General features: G+C 37.3%; 1 protein-coding gene across 7 annotated transcripts in view; it reads right to left on the bottom strand.

Moving 5' to 3' along the window:
- The window catches only part of NF1 (neurofibromin 1), a 330,198-nt gene that overhangs the window by 140,613 nt on the left and 170,420 nt on the right, over nt 1-19,165 (bottom strand). For all 7 annotated transcript variants that reach the window (XM_070395208.1, XM_070395205.1, XM_070395211.1 and 4 more), the window contains 3 exons: nt 12,122-12,256; nt 8,341-8,454; nt 523-602 (listed from right to left, as the gene is read on the bottom strand). In XM_070395208.1, coding sequence (XP_070251309.1) covers nt 523-602; nt 8,341-8,454; nt 12,122-12,256 — 329 coding nt within the window. The remainder of the gene's footprint in view (nt 1-522; nt 603-8,340; nt 8,455-12,121; nt 12,257-19,165) is intronic.

Genomic DNA, 19,165 nt, shown 5'->3' with positions numbered 1-19,165 from the left:
GTGCTCATTAAAAGGTAGTAATTTACATATCCTAAGAAAGAAATAAAATACTGTATGTTTTTACCTTCTAGACAGATGTTTGTCATTAACTCCCTCATCAAAAACAATGGTTATTAAAAAACTTACAAGATCATAGTTTATAAAAGCAAACTATTAACATTACAAAATTTTAAAACTCTAAGCTTATAACTGCACACAGTCAATTTAAAACACAGTTGTAATTACAGAGAAATATGTAATAAAAGAGATTACAACATATATCAGTACTTATGGTTGGATAATAAAATGTAGCACAATTAAAATTTTTTTTCTACATTGCTGTTACATTGTTCCCAGAGTTAAAACAAGAAATATTCTAACTAATAATTTCAAGTCAAATAACAAACAAAATCATAAAACCTCTGGAGTTATAGGTGAATAAAGTTTTACAATAAACCAAGTACTATAGAGTTAATATTTAAAGACAAGAAATAAATACAAAATAAAATTTTAAATTGAATTAAAAAATAAAAGTTCAAATACCTAATTTCCCAAAATGTTTCTACAGGAGCATCAGGGTTCCACAAATCAATGCTATCTAATTGATGAAGAACCAGCAGAGCCTGAATTTTTAAAGAGAGAGAGAAGACTTACTCAAAAAACTTTTGGTAAACGTAACATTGGACTATTTATTTGATAAGTGCTAACAAATCAAATTTAATTGTAGCCTCAACATACAGTGTAAGGCAAAAGAGAAGAACTCTGAGAACCCAGATCTCCAGGAAACAAGATACATATGTAAATAAATAACTTTATTTGTATCATTCTTATTTAAAATGGCATACATGCAGGAAGTTAAGTGACTGATGAATTCAGAACACCAATATATACATGTAAAAACTACTTTATAATATGAATAATTTTAATAAGTATCAAAGAATTCTGTGGAACATAAAGTTAATCCCCAAGTAAGAAGAGTTTGCCAAAATTAATACACACAACAATTATTTTACTTCTAGGCCAAAAGAAAAAGTAATCTTGCCACAAATTCTATTGGAACAGAGCAAAATAGACTTTGCATTTCATAGCAGAGTATTCATTCTAAAATATTTCTTTTTAAAAATATATATATTTTTATTGATTTCAGAGAGGAAGGGAGAGGAAGAAAGATGGAAACATCTACGATGAGAGAGAATCATTGATCAGCTGCCTTCTGCACGCCCCACACTGGTGATGGAGCCCGCAACCCGGGCATGTGCCCCAACCGGGAATTAAACTGTGACGTCTTGTTTCATAGGTCAATGCTCAACCACTGAGCCACGCCAGCTGGGCTCATCCTAAAATATTTCAATTTGAATTTGAATTTGGCTCACAGAACATTAACAGGAATTAATTAATTAATTTAAAATATACAACTAACATACAAAAAACTATTATGAAATAAAGTCATCAAAAAGTTTGTATAAAGACTCTTCCTTCAGACCAGCCCTACCCTAACTCCACCTCCACAGTGCTTCCCCCAGAGGCACACTGTTGAGCTCTGAACATTTTCTCAGTCCTTAGTCTGCATATTTGGCGATTCTTTACTTTGCTCTTACAGCATCTTATTACAATTCCAATGAAACATTGTTTGGAACAAATAATGAGAATTGATTTCTTCTCTTACAGCGGTTCTCAACCTGTGGGTCGCGAACAATGAAAATACATCCTGCATATCAGATATTTACATTACGATTCATGACAGTAGCAAAATTACAGTTATGAAGTAGCAACGAAAATAATTTTATGGCCCTAACCGGTTTGGCTCAGTGGATAGAGCATCAGCCTACGGACTCAAGGGTCCCAGGTTCGATTCTAGTCAAGGGCATGTACCTTGGTTGCGGGCACATCCCCAGTGGGAGGTGTGCAGGAGGCAGCTGATCGATGTTTCTTGCTCATCGATGTTTCTAACTCTCTATCCCTCTCCCTTCCTCTCTATAAAAAATCAGTAAAATATATTAAAAATAATAAAATAATAATTTTATGGTTGGGGGTCACCACAAGATGAGGAACTGTAGTAAAGGGTCGCGGCACTAGGAAGGTTGAGAAACCAACTTAAAACCAAATCAAGTGCATAAATTGCAAATAGCTGCACTGATAATCTACCTCAAATCAGAAAAGTTATTTAAATGTCCACCCTTGGACTACTTTATAACTCCAAAAATTATAAATGATTAAAGGTTACACCTCTATTATCTTATCCCTAACATTTTTACTGTCAATACTTTCATTTTTATTTATTTTTTTTTAAAAATATGTTTTATTGATTTTTTACAGAGAGGAAGGGAGAGGGATAGAGAGTTAGAAACATCAATGAGAGAGAAACATCGATCAGCTGCCTCCCGCACACCCCCTCCTGGGGATGTGCCTGCAACCAAGGTACATGCCCTTGACCAGAATCGAACCTGGGAACCTTCAGTCCAAAGGCCAATGCTTTATCCACTAAGCCAAACCGGTTAGGGCGATACTTTTAAATACATACAGAAAACTGCTATTCAGTGAGAGATTCTTAAAAAATTATATAATTTATAACTCTCACATCAAGGAAAAACAGCACAAATTAACATTCAATTTTGTCACTATTGTGCAAAAACTTAGTATAATTTACTGACAAAATTTTAAGTGGCAAATTCTCTGTTATTGAATGACAAAATATTTTTTGAAATATTGGAAAAAAATGTTAGCCTTTTACCTGAGTTAATATAATTGTTTTCTTTTTCACGTTCCCTTCTGTTTTTTTCGTTTTGACATATTTTAACAGAGCTATAAACATAGTATACTCATCTGACATTTCATAAATACTTTTCCAAATTGCTGGTGAGCTCCATATGTTTTAATGGATATTTAAACGGATAGTTCACCAAATTAAAATATCATTCTCTTATCATTAAATATTAACCCATTCTCTTATTAGTGAATATTTAAAATTCTCCTAATAGCCTCCTGTTATAAACTAGAGGCCTGGTGCACAGATTCGTGCACTGGTGGGGGGGCATGGCCAGCAGGGATAAGCCCCTGCATTGAACGTCTGCCCCCTGGTGGTCAGTGAGCATCATAGTGACTGGTCAACCAGTCATTCTGGTTGTTCCGCTGTTAGGTCGCTGGGCTTTTATTATATAGGATAAGAGCAGTAAGCACATCTGTGTAGCTCTTTCCTTTTTAAATTGTACTCAGGATTAAAAAATACAGGAAGGAAATTATAAGCACACACACTAAAAAGGCATTTGCACAGCTCCTGCCAAATACTGTCAAATAGCCTTCCAAAAAGAATGCAAGGAATATACTAATTTATAGGACCAACAGCAATGTATACAAATATAAGCATTTTGGTAAAATGAAGTATACAGCTTAAACAGTAAAGTAGCAAATCTTAAATGTATAGTGCAATGAATTTTCACTAATGTATATACTCATGTAACCAGTACCTAGCTCAACATTATCAACACCCAGAAGCCTTTTTTACATTCCCTTCCAGTCATTAGCCCTTGACAAAAGTAGCCACTTTTTAATTTCTATCACCATAGATTATTTTTGCCTGTTCCTTACAGCATGTTCTCTTTTGTGTTTGTCTGTTTTCTCTCAATATTATGTCTGTGAGACTCATTCATGCTTTGCACTTAGCAGTTCACTTTTTTCATTGTTGTAATCAGTATAATGAATATAACCAAATATAACCAATCTATTCTACTGTTGATACATTTAAGTCCAATTTTTGACTACTACAAATTGTGCTGCTATTAATATTTTTGTATGTCTTTTGGTAAACATAGATGCAGTTCTGTTGGGTACATACCTGTTGGGTGAAATTGTTAGGTCCTATGTTTAACTTTTGTAGATATTGCAAAGCAATTTTTAATGATGGTCATACTAATTTGCAGAGTACATTAGTAGAGAGTATGAATGAAAATGTATAGTCATTGAATATTTCACAAAGCTTTTTGTTACGAATTTCTAGCTTAATTTTACTATAGTCATAAAAATAATTCTGAATAACTCCTTTAGAACTTGTTGAGACTTCATGCTCAAGATATACTGAATGTTCCATGTGTACTTAAAAAGAAAGTGCAGCCCTGGCTGGCGTAGCTCAGTGGATAGAGTGTTGGCCCACTCACCGAAGGGTTCAATTCCCAGGCAAGGGCACATATCTAGGTTGCAGGTTCAATCCCTGGCCCCAGTACGAGTGTGAAAGGTAACTAACCCAATGTGTCTCGCTTACATCAATGTTTCTCTGCCTTTCTTCTCTCTCTCACCCTCCCTCCCTCCTTTCCACTCTCTGTGAAAAACAGTAGAAAAAATATCCTCAGGTGAGGATTAAAAAGAAAAAAGAGTTTTTATTGAGTGTATTGCTCTATATATGTCAAATAGGTCATATTTGATAGTTTTATTGTTGAAATCTTCTATCCCTACTATTTTGCCTGTTTATTCTATCAGGTGTTGAGAAAAGTATGCTCAAGTATCCCACTATAACTGGATTTATCTCTCTCTATTTACATGTTATATTTTGAAGCTTTGTTATTAGGTTTATATAGAGTTTATTTCTAGATGAAGTGAACACCTTTGTAATAATGAGATATCCCTCTGAATCTCGTTTTTTTTGGGTTAGTATGTATGGCATATTTTTCTATCCTTGTACTATCTACCTTCCAATGCCCTTATATTTAAGCTGTTTCTCTTAAAAAGTCCACATAATGCCCTAACCGGTTTGGCTCAGTGGAAAGAGCGTCAGCCTGCAGACTAAAAGGTCCCAGGTTCGATTCCGGTCAAGGGCATGTACCTTGGTTGCGGGCACATCCCCAGTAGGGGGTTGCAGGAGGCGGCTGATCGATGTTTCTCTCTCATCGATGTTTCTAACTCTCTATCCCTCTCCTTCCCTCTCTGTAAAAAAATCAATAAAATATATTTTTTTAAAAAAAGACCACATAGTAAGATTTTTGCACTCTCAGGTATTTACCCAAGAAAAATAAAAGCACATGTCTGCACACAGATTTGTACATACATGTTCCTAGAATCTTTATTTGTAACAACCAAAAAGTAAAAACATGTCCATCAACATGGATAAACTGTGGTACAGCCATACAATGGAACCCTATCTGTATATAGAAAACCCTAAAATGCAAATAGACCAAATGGCAGAACAACTAAACAACCAGTAGCTATGACGTGTGCTGACCACCAGGGGGAGCATGTGGAACATGGCAGGCATTGGCAGCAGGAGGCAGAGCGCAGAACATGGAGGGCGTCAGCTGCGGTGGGATGGTGGAGCAGGTGAACAGTGGCACCAGACCAAGGCGGGGCACCAGTCGCTGTCATCAGAGCGAGCCTCTGGTGGTTACTGTAAATTCTTTGCTCCTGCACACCGCTCACACCCGCTGCCACCGGAGCCGCCACTCACACCCGCCGCCAACGCCAGCCCCAATCACTCAGCGCTGTCAGTGAGTACGAGTGGCAGCTGCCGGCCCCGATCACCCCTCAGGGCTTCTCCACCTCCACCCTGCTCCTGAGGGGCAAACAGGGCCAGCAGCCGCCTCTCACACCCGCTGCCGGTGACGGCACCGCTTGCAACTGCTGCCAGCATCGGAGCTGCCGCTCATACCTGCTGCTGGCGCCCAGCGCCAGTCCCGATTGCTTGGCACTGTCAGCAGGTGCGAGTGGTGGCTGCTGGCCCCGATCGCCCCTGAGGGCTTCTCCACCTCCCCCTGTTCCTGAGGGGTGATTGGGTCTGGCAGCTTCTGCTCGCACCTACTGATGGCGCTGGGAGTGAGGCTGCTGGCAGACAGCAGACCAGGGGCCGTGGCAGGGGGTGGGAGGGCCAGGTGGAGGCACGGAGGATGGGCTGAGACCTGCCTCTATGCCCACCACAGCCTTGAGGCCCACAGTTCCTTTCAAGGTTCACGAATTTGTGCACTGGGCCTCTAGTACAGCAATAAAAAGGAATGAAATTTTTACAAAGGAATGAACTAGTGATACATGCAACATAAATGAATGTCATGATAATCATTCTAAGTTAAAGAAGACAGGAAAAAAGTACATACTTTATAATTCCATTTATATAAAATGCAAAATAATTTATAGTAACAAAAAGCGGATGAATAGTTACAGAGGGATGCAAGGAAGCAGGCAGGAGGTACAGGAGGGAGGGAAGGGGGGAACACAAAGGAGCACAAGATAACTTTTAGTAATGATGAATATGTTCACCTACATGGCCATTAACAAGTCAGTAAACTGGTATAATCATCAATAGAATGCTTATCAATTAAAAAAAGGAACTAATACATGCAATAACATGAATAATCTCAAAAACTTGCTGAGTGAAAGAAGCCATGCATAAAGGAACATATAGTCTAAGATTCCATTCACATGAGCTTCTAGAACTGGCAAGGCTAATACTATAGTGATAGAAATCAGACCAGTGATCTCTGGGTCAGGGAGTGGGGGCATTGACTGGAAAAGACAATGGGAACTTTCTCAGGTGATGAGAAATATTCTAAATCGTTTGATTTTGTTATATGTAAATCATACTTCAATAAAACTGACTTAAATTAAAACCATATTTAGCAAGTAATATATATCCTATATAATAAAAAGCTAATATGCAAATTGACCGAATGGCAGAATGACCGGTCGCTATGACGCACACTGACCACCAGGGGGCAGATGTTCAACGCAGGAGGTGCCCCCTGGTGGTCAGTGTGCTCCCATAGGGGGAGCACTGCTCAGCCATAAGTTGGGCTCACAGCTGGCCAGCACAGCAGTGGTGGCGGGAGCCTCTCCCACCTCCGTGGCAGTGCTAAGGACCCCTCAAGGAATGTCAGACTGCCAACTTAGTTGGACATCCGCTGAAGAGTCCCAGACTGCGAGAGGGCACAGGCCAGGCTGAGGGACTCCCCTCTCCCCAGTGCACAAATGTTGTGCACCAGGCCTCTAGTATGTGTATATATATATATATATATTTAAAGTCAACTGTATTTACACCCACTATGATGGCTATAAACAAGAAGTACTGGCAAGAAGATATTGGAATCCTCATACATATTGCTGGTGGGGATATAAAAGGACACAGTCACTTTGATAAAGAGTTTGGACTGGCCAGTATGGCTCAGTTGATTGAGCGTTATGCCAATGCACCAAGAGGTCATAGGTTTGATTCCCAGTCAGGGCACATGCCCGAGTTGCAGGATGGATCCCCAGTAGGGGGCATGCAGGAGGCAGTAAACTGATGTTTTCTCTTTCATCAATGTTTCTAACTTTCTCTCCCTCTCCCTTCCCTCTTTCTTAAAAAAGTCAACAAAAACATTTTTTTTTAAAGAGTTTGGCAGTTACTAAAAAAGTTAAACAGAGTTACCATATGAACCAGGAATTTCACTGCTAGCTATATACTTAAGAGATGTATCCAAGAGATCAACCAAAGGACTTATATGCATGCCTATAAGCATAAACAATAGACACGAACACTGAAAGGGTAGGGGCATGTACTGGGGGGTGGGAGTGGCCAGGGAGGGGTCAATGGGGGGAAAAGGAGACATAAGTAATACGTTAAACAATAAATTTAAAAAAATTTTTTTTGAAGATTTCTTCCAACCTTAAAAGAGATGTATCCACACAACTTTTACACAAATTTTCATAGCAGCATTATTCATAATAGTCAAAAAGTAGAACAATCCTAAATGTCCATCAGTGATGAATAGATGAAAAAAATGTGATATATCCATACAACAAAATATGTGGCAATAAAAAAAATGTAGTGATTCATGCTAAAGTATGGATGAACCTTGAAAACGTTACATTAAGTGAAAAGAGGCAGACACTAAAAGCCACATATTACATGATCCTAGTTATATGAAATATCTAGAATGAGCAAATCTATAGACAGAAGACAGAGTGGGGTTGCCAGCAGCTGGGATGAAAGGGGAATGAGGATTAAATAGTGGAGAGGGCCGCACAACGTTGTGAGTATACTAAAAACTACCGTGTACACTTTAAAACAGTAAACTTTATGGTAGGTCAATTGTATCTGGATTTAATATATATTTTGAAATTTTAATACATATTTTGAAAGAGTCAACTACAATGAGAAAATTCTGAGTGTTTTATTAAGCATAAGAATGTGCACAATGTATTGCTATGTGTGATATAAAGTAAGTAAATCCCTTCTTTCTCCATGGAGTTCATAACACAGTGTGTAGACAAAAACATATTTCCATAAATGACATAGTTCTCTGACAGATGTCCAGAAACTACATCTACCACTCACAGAAACTACATAGCAAAGAAACATCAAGAATGTATATAGTTACAAGAGCCTAGAAATCTTTTTTCCCTTACCTCCATGGCTTCCTGAGCAATCTCTGGCATGTGTGACTGAGGGACCAGTTGGACAAGGCCTGTAATTAATTCTGCTGTACTGCCTTGGGTTTCAGGCCCCTGTTTTCTTGGATTCTGCAAGGAAAAAAAGCAATTTTTAATAAAAATAACTATTTGACAGTAGCTAAATAGAGGAGGGAATGTAGAGTGACTGTTAATGGATATCAGGTTTCTTCAGGGGGTGATGAAAATGTTCTAGAATTAGATAGTGTAATAGCTACCCAACCTTGTATATACTAAAAACTAGTGAATTGTACAATTTTAAATGGTGACTTTTATGGTATTGAATTATATCGCAATAAAAATTATGGAATTTTTAAATAAATCAAAACTGCTTTTGTTAAGGAGTTTCTTAGTCTACATTTATACTTGTTCATTAATGTAAATAATGCCCAGCAAAAAAAAATCCTAATTGAAAGAAAATAAACTAGGTATCAGCTTTTCATAAGAAATCATATCAGCAATATAATTTTTTGAGCAACACTACAATGACTAAATCATATATCTCTGGTTTAGAACTTATTGGTTTAGATCTTATAAATGATTGTGATCAAAGGCAAAGAACATGCATGTTGGGTGAGGGTTGCACAAATATCCTGTGCAGCCCTCTTGTCCAGTACAGAGGAGCTACCCAAATTCACACAGGGCTAGAATTCACACCTCCAGACACTCTTTTTAATTGTGGAAAATCACTGTGTACTACAAAAAGCCAACTGGAGGTGTATATAAATGCAAATGTCTACCTACTTAAAGAGACTAAAAAGCTTCCTAAAACTCGGAAGCATCTAGTTACACTTCAAGAATATATGGTTCAGTAAAGTGAAGCCAGTGCATCTTGTGCCCATATTTGTATTTTGCTAACTACAGATTCTTTCCCCTCATAATGATTAAGGTAAGCCCTCACCCTAGCATGTCTATAATTCAAAATTGTTAGCCTATTTTCTAACATTATATTCAGTCCTTAACCCAATAACATTTATATTCAGTTGTTAATAACCTGATACCAAAGACTTGACAAGTAAAAAAGATGTGTTTCCTACCCTCCAGGAACATGCAGTCTGGTGAGAAAGAAAAACATCAATAAAATAATCAGACCCATAAGCGTTAGACTGCAAATGAGATAAGAACTATAAAGATACATGCTGCTATGACCACCTGTAACAGGGAAATCTGACAGCATCAGAGAGGCTTCCTGAGGGCAGGGATGATAGCTCAGAATGAGCAGGAATTACTATGTGAAGAAGAGAGGGAAGCATATAGTATGCAGAGGGGACAGCAAGTGTAAGGGTAGATATGAAAGAATGTGGTAAGATGGAGAGAAAAAGCAGGCCATTGTGACTAGAGAAAAAAGAGATACAGAAAAATATGCTAGAATGGCAGGTGGGAGTCAGATTTTGCGTAACCTTGCAGGTCTACTTGGAGTTTGGTCTTTATTCCAAGAGCAATTTCAAGTAAAAGTTTTAAGCTTGGCAGGGAACATTTGCTTTTTAAAGAGATCACCATAAATCTACTGCAGAAAAATGATTAGAGAGGGGTAGGAGATGATGCAAGCTAAGTAATTAGAAGGCTTGAAAAAATGAGAATAGAGATGGTAGATATGGAAGACAATAAAACTGTATTACTTTAAAAATAGCATGATTAAGATCATTTAATAATTATTCCTATATTTCTCCTATTTACTGAAATTTAGAATTTTTATATGTAAAATATGAAATAATCAATGAATCACTGTTTTAACTTACCTTTGGTTACGCTGAGAAAAGTTATTTAACCACTAGATGGCAGCAAAGAAAATAATTTCAATTTTAAATGTGCTTGCCAAATTTCAAACTTGGAACATAGCAAGTTTTGTTTAAATTCTTATTCTTTTAACAATAAAATATTTAAAAATAAAATATTTAACACATATGGCACCAATGACTTTGGTGCCTTCTTTGATCCTGAATTTTAGCCATGCAGAAAGAGTAATACTAATATATATTTGACATGCATGATAAAATAACTTGTGCTATATAACAAAAGGATAAGGAAAAGAGTATTTCATTACTTATAGAGTCTCACTGATAGTCTTTATGAAAAATTTCTTTGCCAAAGTTCTAGCAATTTATTCTTTTAGACTCCCAAATATGAATGGGCTTTTCAATAAGTTCAAAATGTCACTAATCCTTTGAGGAATTCTGTCTCCCTCTCTGTCTTGTTTCTCTCCAGAAAAAAATACTCACATGTACCCTTTTCTTTTTTAAAATCCAGGGTGTTCCTAAGAACTCTTGAAACTATGGATATCAAGTAATAAACTCCTATAGTATAGTAATTTGAAAAATATGCCATCAAAATAGAACATACCTTAGAACTTATAAGGCCTACTGTAGAGCAAAGCAATAAGAAGTCTTTCTGGATGCTGCTCTCCAGATATGGGAGAAACACCACAGAAGTTAAACATGTTATCCTATGAAGTTCACAATGTATTACTGTTACAGCTGGGACATTAATAATATTAATGCCAACTATTCTACTAACAGAAATAACAGCTAACATTTGTGCATATTATGCATTTATTATACATTGTTTCTAAAACATAACATGTTGGATCTCAATCTTCTTGATCTCTCTAAAGTAAGAAGTATTATCATAGCATTTCACATGAGAAAACTAAAGCACTGAGAGGTTAAGTCACCCAAATCACATAGCTTGTCTGTCTCCAGAGCCCATGCTTTTAATCACTTCATGTAACTATCACTCATTTACATCTGCTAGTTCCTAATTATGTTGTGTACCAGACTGATGTTCTCTGGAAACTAATACCATCTGAGGTTATAAGAGCAGAGTTATGACAGTAAGTGGGTGCTAACCACACCCATTTTCATCTCTTCCTTCCAATACAGAATTTGTAGGCAAAGCCAGTGATAATAGAAGGCTGACAGGAAGAAAGGAGGACAGAAAAGCTAAATGGTTTGGCAATAGCAATCCTATCCCATATAATAAAAGTCTAATATGCAAATTGTCCCCTCGGGAGTTCAACCGACTGGGAGTTCGACCACCCGCTATGATGTGCGCTGACCACCAGGGGGTGGCATGGAACATAAAAGGCCCTGACCGGCCCTGGTCGCAGGCCAGGCCTAGGGACCCTACCCGTGCAAGAATTTCATGCATCAGGCCTCTAGTTAAATATTTAAAAAACTAGCCAGCCCAGCCAGCGTGGCTCAGTGGTTGAGCCTCAATCTATGAACCAGAGGTCACAGTTTGATCCCTGGTCAAAGAACATGCCCAGGTTGTGGGCTCAAGCCCCAGTGTGGGGCGTGCAGGAGGCAGCTGATCAATAATTCTCATCATTGATGTTTCTATCTCTCTCCCCCTATCCCTTTCTCTCTGAAATCAATAAAAATATATTTTAAAACACAAAACAACCATATAACTGTAGAAAGCACTCTTATTTATGGTTTGCTTCATTACCTTCACCCCCATCCCAGGATAATGCCTGAATAACATATACTCTGGTAACAGAGTAAGGACAGAAGAGCTTACCAAAGTATATTAGTTAACGATAAGGAAAATAAAGAAGTAAAACATCTGATCTAGTTCTATTAGTATTCTCTATTAAGTTTGTTTTCTTAGTGATATCTTCATGATCAGAAAGGAACAATAAGTGATCTTTAGCTAATAATTATATTCAAGGTCTTGGCATTTCAGTTAAACCAAATTAGGTTAATGTAATAATTCCAAGGTGTTTCATAAAAATACTTACACAAAGCAAGAGCTTTGGATCTGCATGAATTAGTTTCACCATGGACAAGAGAAGATACTTATAACTTCTTGTCTCCAGGTCTGTAGGTTTTTCTTTAAATTTAAGGCTTGTTACTTTTTCCTTAAACGTAAGACTCTAAAAATAAAAAAATGACATCATCCTATAAGAATCAGATATTGCTCAAGATGATAGCTATCCAACTTTTTAAATTAAATTATAAAAAAAAGCTTTGAAAAAAATTAAGATGTTTTAAACCATTAAATTGTGAAATTAGTAGAAATATTCAATGACAAGTAAGGTTAACATTATTCAGCTTTAAAAAAACCAAATTACAATTATTTTTGCAACATTTTAATTATTCTTATATAATCTACCTAATAAAATTTAAGAGAAAATACATTAAAATACTAACAACTTTAGTAGCAGGTTGACTCCTTTGTAAAAAACAATTTCCAAAATGTGAAAAAAATTAGGGATAAAATATTTAGTCTAGACCTTTCAAAATACTTTAAGCAATGCATGTAACAAACATTTATCCTACACAGATAAACACAAATATTTCATAGAATCTTTAACATTATCAACTGGAAGTTGCATCATTTATGTATGACAGATGAAAAATCACTGTCAATTGTCAGACATGAGACAAATAAGATGCACTCTCAATTTCAGAGATGTTAAAAACTAAAAGTAAGTGTTTCTTAGAACTGATGAGCTATGCTATATAGGCAACCTCTGTATTTAACAGTTTAACTGAAGTTTGCCTTTTCCTTCAATGGCATTCCCATCTCTCTCAAATTACGGAATACATGTCTTTTGTCAGAAGAACAATGATAAAACAGAGAAAGAACTCTGAGAAAGATTGATTCATGGAAAATGTCTCTCAAGTACTACTAAACTATTATTTACTTAGTACAGTGATACTACGGTGGATCCTGTGCTGGTACTGTAAATATAGATGATATTCAACCGAAAATACAACAATTATATTCTGGATCCAATACTACCTTTCTCTCTATTCTTATCAAACATTTCCCCTTTTCCTTTAGAAGGACACAAAAATACATATTTTGACATGTATGCCTTTATATGAACACATATACAAATAGATGGACATCCAGCATCTATGCACCTGTAATAAAAATGTCCAAGTAGCCCTAGCTAGTTGCTCAGTGGTTAGAACGTCGGCCTGCAGACTGAAATTGGGTTCAATTTCAGTCAAGGGCATGTACCTTGGTTGCAGGCTTGATCCTTGGCCCTGGTCAGGGCATGGGGGGAGGCAACCAATTGATATGTCTCTCTCACACCAATGTTTTTCTCTCTGTGCCTCCCCCACTCCTTTCCACTCTCTCTAAAAATCAGTGGGGGGGGAAATATCCTCAGGTGAAGATTAACAACAACAAAAAATGTCCAAGTAAAAAGGCTGACTTTCAAAGGTAAAAAATGGAGATACATATTTATAACACGCAGTAACTATCCTCAATGTTTAAGTCTGAGTGATACCTCTGTTATTATGCCCAAGAATACTGAAGGTCTTTGGTCATCAGAGGGGAAAAAACTACACATTAATGCTTAAAAATGTCACTACACAAAAGAAATAGCGAAATTCACAAATACTGTTTGTTTTCTGTATTTATACTACTAATCCAACTGCAAATGCCTTACCAAATGTATTTAATAAATTGTTTCTACTGTTTGTTCCCATTAAACTTTTTTTTTTTCATTCGAAGTTAAGGTAACACCTTAGATCAAGGTGAAACTTTCACTGAACAAATTTATTTACTAAGATGTAACTAAGTATAACTGCTCTTCCCTGGTGCAGCCATTACACAGGTACACAGATCAGAGAACAATTAACAGACATAAGAATTACCTCTTAATAAGTAATTCTTTCCAAAAAGTAAATAATAGTTTAATTATGTTATCTCTTAATCTCAGGTATCAGCATATAAATTTTGTTGCAGCATGACTGCCCTAATCTATAATAAAATAAGTGTAATATGCAGATGTCCTTCTGCACGACTTTCCAGATGAAGGTGGAACTGCAAGAGAAGCCCGAGTCCCAGGTGCCTGCAGGCAGCCAGAGTGAAGCTTCCTCCTGAGTGCCAGAGGGAAGCTGGTGCCAGCAGCTGGGGAAGGAAGACCTACTCTTGCACGAATTTCCTGCATTCAGCCTCTAGTATGAAATATAAGACTTGAAAAATTCAAAGAAATGTTTCAATGTAAACATCTTTAATTAATGACCATTAGTGGGTTATATAACAAGGACCATTAGTGAGTTGCTAAAGAAGAAATATATTCCTTAACTAGAAATGTAAGAAACAAAATCCATTCATTAATTTTTTTTCATTGATTTTCCACACCACAGATTAATTAGTAGGAATCCAAGTTGGTATATATGCTTTAGCCAAAGAAGAGATGCAATCATGCGCAGGAAAAAAATTCATGAATCAGAGCATTCAGGTGTCTATTAAGAATCTGAACCATTTTTTAACATCCTTAAGACCATGACAAAATTACAGGTATGTAAGAAGCATTTGCTGAGCCAGCATCTTCTTTAAGAAGCAAAACGTGTAGAAAATATACATATTTGTGAAAATTCATACATCTATTATTAACAGGCTATCTTAGTTTTAAAACAGTAAATGGTTGCCCGGCCAGCATGGCTCAGTGGTTGAGCATTGACCTATGAACCAACAGGTCACAGTCGATTCCCGGTCAGGGCACATGCCTGGGTTGCAGGCTCAATTCCCAGTATGAGGCGTGCAAGAGGCATCTGATCAATGATTCTCTTTCATCCTTTATGTTTCTCTCTACTCTCTCTCTCTCTTTCTCTCTCCTCCCCTCCCTCTTCCTCTCCCTTTCTCTCTCTTTCTCCCTCCCTCCCCCTCGCCCTTCATCTCTGAAATCAATACAAATATTTCAAATTTTAAAAAATACTAGAGTACACAATGGAGAAGCTATGGCTCAATATTCATATGAAAAAGGCTAAACCATTTAAATGAATGAAAGTTCTATCTAAGATAATAATGCAAATTTAAACTGTTTAGTAGAAACACGGTATGATACACAGCAGGTTAACAGATTTCATCAATTATTACACCACATCTGGAACAATAAAATCAGATCTTAACATCTAATTTTAATGGGGGGGGGGGGGGGAATTAGGTTGAATTATTTCCAGAAGAGAAAAAAAAACAGATGGAGAAACATTTTGAAAACAGCTCAAGAAATTCATTCACTCATCTAACAAATACGCACTAAATGCCTACTATGTGCCAGATACTGTCTAGGGGCTAAATACAACTCTTGCTTTCATCAAGCTAACACACTATGAGGAAAGACAGTGGAAGAACCAGATAGACATTGGGCTAAATGTTGACTATTCACTAATCATGTCACTATTTGTCATTCATTTAATATTTGTGTCTCTGTTTCCATAGCTATAAAACCATATTTTAAAAAAACCCCACACACTTTTAAAGAAAGCTGAAATAATAAAATCCCTTCCAATGGTAAAATGATATAAAAATAGGAACCTTTAGGAGTACAGGAGTCAGTCTATAAAGCTTCAAAAACAAAGAAAGTGGATCAGTGGTGGTTGGGAGTGATAGGGACATAAGTCTACCTTGGTTGAAGAAAAATTTTCACATAGTTAGCTCTTTCCAAGAAGAAATGTATCTATCACCAATATAGAGGGCAGCTGTAAAGCCTAGACACAAATATTATTTTATCGTTTTACAGACTAAACTCCTTGATTGCTAATTCTGCAGCAAGCTAAAGGCTCAGGATTATCAAAGCCACAATTCATCTGAGGCAATGTAAATGAGGACAACCCACTGAACATACCATGTAATACAGTGGTTTTCAACTGGAGCCATTTATCCCCCAGAGAATATCTGGAAATGTCTGGAGACACTTTTGGTTTTCGTGACTGGCAGGGCAAGGGGTGGGGTGCTATTAGCATCCTTATCGCATAGGAGAGTTACCCATTCCAAACATCAATAGTGCTAAGGTTAAGAAATCCAGATGTAATATATTCTCTCCAAACCATTTATTATATATACTAGAGGCCCTGTGCACGAAATTCGTGCACTTGGGGGGGGGGGGGGGGTCCCTCAGTCTGGATTGTGAGAGGGTGCAGGCCAGGCCAAGGGACCCCACCAGTGCACAATCAGGGCCGGGGAGGGACACAGGAGGTTGGCCAGCCTGGGAGGGACCGCAGGAGGGCTCCAGGATGTGTCCAGCCTGTCTCACTCAGCTGGACCCCAGCAGCAAGCTAACCTACCAGTCGGAGCGTCTGCCCCCTGGTGGTCAGTGCATGTCATATCATTAGCATATTACACTTTGATGGTTGAACGGATGACCAGAAACTGGACACTTAGCATAATAGGCTTTTATTATATAGGATTCGCCTGTCTCTCCAGACTCTGTGACACCTGTAGTGAGCTCTTCATTATAAGCTTTCAAGCAAAAAGCTACAAGATTGGCATCACAGGAAGGTAAGTGCTTTGTCTGTTTAATTCATCATGCTTCCCTGGAATTAACACTGTGCCTGGAAGTTGGTGGGAGCTCAATACTCCCCTATCTGTTGTCTGACAGTTCTTATCATGCTTAAGAGAGGTAAGATACACCTTAAGGATCATCCAAATTCTAAAATGTTCTTATTCTAAAAAATTGCTTCATATCAAATTTGCTAGTTATTTTCCCTGGTAAAAATATCAGCCAGAAAACTGTCCTTTAGCCATTATATAAAATATATCTACATACAAAATTTTATCCTATATAATAAAAGGTTAATATGCAAATTGACCCTAACAGCAGAATGACTGGGAATGACTGGTCACTATGCACACACTGACCACCAGGGGGCAGATGCTCAATGAAGGAGCTGCCCCCTGGTGGTCAGTGCGCTCCCACAGGGGGAGCTCTGCTCAGCCACAAGCCAGGCTGATGGCTGCCAGCACAGCAGTGGTGGCCGGAGCCTCTCCTGCCTCCTCAGCAGCGCTAAGGATGTCCGACTGCAACTTAGGCCTGCTCCCCGCTGGCAAGTGGACATCCCCCGAGGGTTCCCGGGCTGCCAGAGGGATGTCTGACTGCCAGGATAGGCCTGATCCCCCGGGGAGCGGGTCTAAGTCAGCAGGTGGTCATGCCCCGAGGGGTCCCAGACTGTGGAGGACACAGGCCGGGCTGAGGGACCACCCCCCCCCCCCCCAGTGCACAAATTTTTGTGCACCGGGCCTCTAGTACATATATAAATATGTGACTATAAGCAGCTTAAGAATAATTCTTAATTTTGAAAATCAAATGAATACTGATAATTTCAGAGAATAATTAAAATATAAAAACTAAATTCTTATCACAGATGTCCTTGGACCAAAATAATCTAGTATGGATTTAAGAAACAATTATCAATAGTATAATGTGCAGCTCCTAGAATCAGCTGATAACTAGAGTTAAAAAGTAAAAATAACTTCTAAATGTAGGAAACATTTTCAGACTACCAATAAAATTCTGTCTTTGTTCAAAAGAGTAATTTAGTTTCACTTTCTTTCAGTCCTCATATAAAAGAAATTAAATTACAGAAAGGAGATACACAGGATATTGAAGTTAAACTAGAAGTGAATATTAACTTTCCACCAATTTCTATTATTGGAGGCCAAAATAGGCAGAAAACTGTAAACAAAAAGTCAAATAAAGTTATAACTTCCCAGAAGATATCTGAAATAAGTCAATAAACAATTTTTAAACAATTAACTGCAAATTATTTTCTAAAAATTCTTTAAATAATGTCTATCTAATTAAATAACATTTAAGTAGCAATTATTGATGTTTACCTTATACTTGGATTGAAATGTCAATTTCTTAAAAAATTAATTACTTGGCACTACAAAAAGTTAACTAAAAATAACTTTGCATTTTACATAATAAAACAATCCCTGGCCAGGTTGCTCAGGTGGTTGGAGCATCGTCACGTACACCAAAAAATCGTGGGTTTGATTCCTGGTCAGGGCATATATATGGGTTACATGTTAGATCCCCAGTCAGGGAGCTTACTAGAGGCAAGCAATCAATATTTCTCCATTGACGTTTCTCTTTCTCTTCCTCCCTCGCTCCCTCCTTCCATTTCTCTCTATTTCTAAAAAATCAATAGAAACATCTCTTCAGGTGAGAATTTAAAAAAATCACTGTCATGCTCTTGGTTATAATTTTGTATGCTAAATAATCACAAAACATATGGCATAGCAAATTTCTCTATTCGAACATCTAAGATAAACAATCCCCTACAACAATTACTGACAACTGGATAAGAGTGAACTACAACTACATAAAACCAAAATGTTTTAGGGACTAAGGGAACTTGGAAAAAGAGAAGCACGCCAGGGAAGAAGCTGTTTAAATTATCTTCTAAGTGTAAAGTGGATAATTTCCAAGATAAAACCAATAGGTAAAAGCATGCTACATTTGCTATCTGAAATGACATGATGTGACTATGATGGTAACTAAGCACAGAAAAGTCAAAGAAACCAAGGACTTTTCTGAGGTAGTTACAATGAGTCATACTTACGGCCACAGAAGCCCACTGCCATGCAAAACAGTGACTGGTTGGCATCTGATCATGTGAGCGACAGCAGCCAGTAAGAATAGAAAATAAGAAGCAGAAGACAAAGCACCACCAATCAATGTCAAGAGTTGACATGTATAATATTCTTGCTATATATAAATAGCAATATGTGACTTTTACAATCCTGTAACTAATTGTCTATTTAAATGGGGTCCCCAGGAGATTTAAAATTCCATATCAAGAGTACTAATTTGTTTTTATTAAATTTAAACACAAACTTCAATATCAAAGTGCCTATCATTTTTTAAAAGCTCAAAGCATGTTTGCTGAATTATTTTTATTTTTAATTAAATTTTTAAATTTTCTTTCTTATTTCCTATGTGAAATATTCAGCACCCAATGGCAAACTGTGCATTAGCAGGAACATTCACTCTAACCCAGAAGTCAGCATCCCCTAGTCATCCCCCAAAAGATGGGGA

The sequence above is a fragment of the Myotis yumanensis genome, unplaced genomic scaffold (assembly GCF_028538775.1).
Source record: "Myotis yumanensis isolate MYYU_CA2020_CCGP unplaced genomic scaffold, mMyoYum1.0.hap1 SCAF_16, whole genome shotgun sequence".
NCBI lineage: Eukaryota > Metazoa > Chordata > Mammalia > Chiroptera > Vespertilionidae > Myotis > Myotis yumanensis.
Note: the sequence above shows the minus strand (reverse complement) of the source record. Positions and strands in the feature narration are given on the sequence as shown.